The sequence below is a fragment of the Chlorella variabilis genome, assembly GCF_000147415.1.
Source record: "Chlorella variabilis unplaced genomic scaffold CHLNCscaffold_21, whole genome shotgun sequence".
NCBI classification, from domain to species: Eukaryota; Viridiplantae; Chlorophyta; class Trebouxiophyceae; order Chlorellales; family Chlorellaceae; genus Chlorella; species Chlorella variabilis.
This window is the reverse complement of record NW_005435067.1, coordinates 68,326-73,252: the sequence shown is the minus strand read 5'-3', so window position 1 is coordinate 73,252 and position 4,927 is coordinate 68,326. Positions and strand designations below refer to the sequence as shown.

The window sequence follows — 4,927 nt, the reverse complement described above, 5'->3', positions numbered from 1 at the left end:
GCGGCAGCAGCTGGAGCGGCACCAGCAGCAGCAGCAGCAGCATGCGGGCATGGCCGGCTAGCACTGGCAGTGCCAGCCGAGGCACAGCGAGGCTGGCACAGCGACTGCCTGCCGCGATGCTGCTCCCCCTTCAACATTTCATTTCATTGGATGCCTCTGTGCATGCCCATCTCCCGTCCCACAGACAACTCGCAAGGCGCCACACCTTGGTGCCCGAATAGAGGCACTGCTGTGGGAAAGGAGGCAAACGCAAGACTGGAGGAGAACGGCAGGCCCAAGGCACGTCGGGCGAGCAGCGAGGTGCGAGGGGAGGCGAGGAGGCACTGATCAAGCAGTGGGTCTGGGCGCTGGTGGCGATCACATTGGTCATTGCAAGAGCGCATGCAGCGCCGCAGACACGTAAGGTCTTCAGCAGCATGGGCCCTGCCCAGCACCACAGGTGTGCGCAGTGGGTGCGCAGCGCGGCGGGGCCACCACTCAGGGCGGCCTCAGGCTCCGGCGGCAGGCCAGAGGCTCCGGCGCAAGGCCGGTGTGCTGCCGGAGTCAGGTGTGCCCCTTCCATGCGCTGTGTGCACCCACCACTAATGACATGTCAGTTACAAAGTGAGCTGGCGCATCGAGGCGTGACCCATTGTCGCACGCTAGCGTTAGTTCCGTACAGGCAAAGTGGCCGGAAACAGGCCCGCTGGCATTGCGACTAGAAAAGAACAGAGTTAACATGGACATTAAAAGAACGGCATTGTGGAGAGGGAGGTATTCCAATGGGGCACTGGAGCTGCGGCAGGACGACCAGGCGCACCCGTGTGCCAGGCCTGGGGCTGGGCAATGGGCAGTCTGACAATACTGCCTAGCGGCAGTCGGCCACCAGAGGTGTCAGGGGCCGAGTCGTCAAGTGCTGCCACACAGCAGCGGAAAAGATGGAAAAGATTGAGCAAGGGTACGACCTGCCCTTGCTTGCTTGTGTGGGCTTAAAGTCTGGTAAAGCAAGAACTAGCTTGCAACATAGACTCCCCGCCGAAACGGGACGGGAACCGGGCGAAAGCAGAGAAAGCAATAAAACAGGGGTGGAGCAAGGCGACATGCAACGCAAGCAGCTGACAGGGCACGCATCGAAACGTGTGTATGACTGGCCCACGAATGCATGCTGATGAAAGGGGCTTGCAAGGTTCTGCCAGACAGCGTGCATGGCAAAGTCGCCGGCAAGGGGCTGGGTGCCGCGCAAGGGGTGCACCTCGTGCCACCTTGCTGGGAGCTGGTTGAAATGGGGCAGGGCAACGGGGTCGAACGGCACGCAAGGCGACGCCGTCGCGCGCAGGCAGTCGCGCGCGATCGGGGCACAATTCGTGCATTCTGGGTTCAACATACCGACCGCGGTGCGTGGGGCCGCACGGGGGCCGCCGCCGCCGCCGCCGCGCTCACTCCGCGCGGCGCTTCTTCTTGAGCAGCTTGCGCACCGGGAACTCCTCGAAGTTGTTGATGACGTTGGCCTGGGTGGTGACGTTGTCCTCGCAGTCGAGCCACTTCTGGAAGTAGGTGGCGTTGGAGAGAAGGCAGGCGTCCAAGCCCTCGGACGCGGCCGTGAAGTTGGCCTCGCACACGCTCAGCGAGCCGTCGCACGTCTGCCAGGCGTCGAAGTAGGTGGCATTGGTTTCCTGGCACTTGAGCAGGCTGTCCTCTATGAGGTCAGTAGAGTTGAGGCACGCGGCCAGCGCGGTCTTGTTGGTGTTGAGGTTGGCGGTGCACGCGGTCAGCGCGGTGCGGTTGGTGGCGAGGTTGGCGGTGCAGGCGGCCAGCGCGGTGCGGTTGGTGGCCAGGGTGGCGTTGAAGAAGTCGCGCTGCGCTGTGCAGGTGTTGAGCGTGGTGTTGAGGGCGGTCTGCGCGTCGCCGCAGTCGTCCAGGGCGGCTTCACATGCATCCAGATCTTTGGCCGTCTGGGTGCAGTTCTCGCTGAGCTTGATAAGTTCCTGCAGCGGCAAACAGGCGGTGCGCGCGCAGCAAGAGGGCGTGTCGGGAGGCGAGGCGGCGCTGCTGAGCACGGCGCGGCGCGGGCGGCAGCACTCGCGGCATGAGGTGTCGTCGCCGCCGCTCACCCGCTCTGCCTTGGTGACCTCAGCGTGGAAAGCGTTGGCGGTAAGCAGGGTCCTCTTCGTTGCCAGCGACTTGGTGCGCAGCGCCTGCGGTGGATCCAGCGGAGGCAAGGCGCGGCGGGCTCAGCCTTGCCTGGCGCTCAGGCGCCGGGCGTGCCGGCATGGGCCGGGCAGGCGGCGTGGCAGGCAGGCGGCGTGGCAGGCAGGCGGCGTGCACGTCCCGGCGGCGGCGCGCGGGCGGGGCCAGCCTCACAATCTCGCAGTTGGTGAACAGGGTGCGGCTGGTGGCGGTGAGGTTCTTGGTGTTGCAGCTCTGGGTGGTGACGTTGGTGAGGCGCTCTGTGATGTCAGAGTTCTCCGCAGTCAGACGCAGCGCCTCCTCCGCCAGCCCCTGAAGTAGGCACGGCCGGAGGCAGGAGAGGGGGCGGGTCGGGGGGCGGCCGGGGAGACGCGGGCGGCGGTGCCCCTGCTGGCGGGCCCGGCTGCGGCTGGCTGGGCGAGGCCCCGCATGCACGGGCTAAAACAGTGCAGCTGGCAGGAGCCAGAGGCAGGGCCGCGCAGCTCACACCTGCTCGGCAACAGTGACCAGCGTCTCCACGCCGTCCTTGTCTGCCCAGTCTGTGGTGCGGATCTCCTGCACGCAGCAAGGGTGCGGCACCGCAGCAGGGCAGGGCAGGGGTCGGCTGGGGAGGGGAAGGGGCACGCGGCGCCGTGAGCAGAGGGCCGGCAAAGCGACGAGGGCAGCACAGGCTCTCAGCGGGCAGCTCTGGGCACGGTGGCGCCACCCGGTGCTCACCGTCTCGCATTTGGTGGTGGTGGCTGCGTTGAAGTTCTTCTGGATGCAGCTCTGGTTCTGCATGGCGGCCAGGGTGGACAGCAGCTCCTGCAAGAGGGGACCAGGTGGGGCGCGCTTGCGGCATGTTGCGGGGTCGCGACAGGAGGCACCCATGGGTATGTGTGCTCTTGCTGGTGCAACCCGCATGCAGCCAAACGCGCAGCAGCCAAACGCGCAGCAGCCATGCATGCGGGCGGGCCCATATGGCTGCTCACCGTCTCGGCCAGGGTCCGGGTGGCAGTGCGCACAGCAGTCGGGGTCAGCTTGAGCTTGTCCGCCTGTTTCGTGAGCTTGAGTGCCTGCAAGCACCGGGTAAGGGAGCCCAGGCGCGCCGGGGGAGTTGAGGCCAGGTGCGCAGCGGGAGCTGGGGGGAGCGTGCGCTTTGCTGCACAGCAGACGGGTGCGGCCGACGCGCCCAGGCGCTGCTCTGCTGCTCTGCTGCAGCCGCTGCGCGCGGCGCCGCCGCCGCTCAGCTCACAATCTCGCAGTCGGTGCGCAGGGATGCGTTGGTCTGGGTGGTGCCGACAAACTTCTGGTTGCAGGGCGTGTTGACCAGCTGGTCCACCTGGGTCGCCAGCTTGTTCTTGTCGCTGGTCGCCGCATCAAGCTTGGCCTTGGTGTCGGTCAGAGTGGTGTTGAGGGTCTGCGGGGCACACGGGCAGGGCGGAGGGTTCGCGGCGTTTGGGGCAGGGAGCGATGGGACCACGCAGCTGGGGCGGGCTGGCCTGGTGGGCCAAAGCAAAGGGTGCCCCATCGGGCGGGGATGGTCCGGAGGCAGGGGCGCAGGAGGGGCTGCGGGCGCCGCATGCGCCTGTGCAGCCGGCCAGCAGCGGCGCCGCTCACCCCCTCGCAGGTCGTCCTGGTGGCGGTGGTCTTGAGTGTGCAAGCCGTGCCTTTAAAGGACTGCGGCAAAGGGGTGAAGGGCAGGTGCGGCGTGTCGAGATGGACGGGCAGCGGCGGCAAGGGGATGGGCGGGGTGGGAGCTCCAGGGCGACGAGCCGACTGGGCGTGGCAGGCAGCAAGCATGCAGGCGGACAGGCGGGCAGGCAGGCAGCCCATGCCCACTCAGCAGGCTGGCAGTCTCCCTCAGCAGCCCGCCACCCGGCACAATCCACATCCCCACGCTGCCCTGCCCTGCCCACCTTCTCACAAACCGTCTGCTCAGCAGCACGAGTCAACTTGCCGGTGCAGGTTCTGGTGCGCAGATTCTGCAAATGGCGGGCAGCATAAGTAGCGGGAAATGATTGCTGGAGGTGGTGTGACGGGCTGCAAGTGGGGTGTGAAGGGCATGCGCAGTGCGTGGCGGTGGGCTGCACCATGCTTGCTTGTGTGGGCTTAAAGTCTGGTAAAGCAAGAACTAGCTTGCAACATAGACTCCCCGCCGAAACGGGACGGGAACCGGGCGAAAGCAGAGAAAGCAATAAAACAGGGGTGGAGCAAGGCGACATGCAACGCAAGCAGCTGACAGGGCACGCATCGAAACGTGTGTATGACTGGCAAAGTGGCATGGCGCATTGGGGAGAAACGCAACGGTACGGGAGCATGGGCTGGCCAAACGGCAGTGCGGAACGCTAGGTCACTAGAAAAGCAGGGAAAGGCGCACTATGTATGCAATGAGGGCAGCCCCGGCTCGGGGCCGTTGAGAAAGCAGTGGGCGGGAGGGGGGAGGCCCCGGTGTGGGCGGGCCCCATCGAGGGGGGATGGGGCGCGCAAGCGGCCAGATGGGGCGGGGCGCGGGCGGCAGTGGAGTCCTGCGGCTGGGTGGGATATAGGGCAATGAGCGTTGAGCAGTGTGCGATGAGCAATGAGCAATGAGCAGTGAGCAGCCCCTCCCTAAACAAAGTGAAGCGCAGGACGGGGTCCGGTGGATGGGAGGCAAGGAAACGCGGGGGGTTGCCACGTGCGCTACCGCCGCCGCCGCAGGCAGCACCCCTGCGGCGGCGGCAGCGGCAGCAAGCCGTGGACCCAAACGCCGTGCCGCCGCCGCCGCAGGCAGCACCCCTGC

At 66.4% G+C, this 4,927-nt stretch overlaps 1 protein-coding gene across 1 annotated transcript in view; it reads right to left on the bottom strand.

Annotated features, from left to right (window-relative positions):
• Nucleotides 1–1,415: 1,415 nt before the first annotated feature.
• The window catches only part of CHLNCDRAFT_138534 (expressed protein), a gene marked incomplete at both ends in the record, with an annotated part of 4,566 nt that continues 1,054 nt past the window's right edge, over nt 1,416–4,927 (bottom strand). The window contains 9 exons of the mRNA XM_005844595.1: nt 1,416–1,964; nt 2,091–2,174; nt 2,341–2,478; nt 2,656–2,721; nt 2,884–2,970; nt 3,138–3,221; nt 3,401–3,565; nt 3,766–3,825; nt 4,065–4,130. Of these exons, the coding sequence (XP_005844657.1) occupies nt 1,416–1,964; nt 2,091–2,174; nt 2,341–2,478; nt 2,656–2,721; nt 2,884–2,970; nt 3,138–3,221; nt 3,401–3,565; nt 3,766–3,825; nt 4,065–4,130 (1,299 nt within the window). The remainder of the gene's footprint in view (nt 1,965–2,090; nt 2,175–2,340; nt 2,479–2,655; nt 2,722–2,883; nt 2,971–3,137; nt 3,222–3,400; nt 3,566–3,765; nt 3,826–4,064; nt 4,131–4,927) is intronic.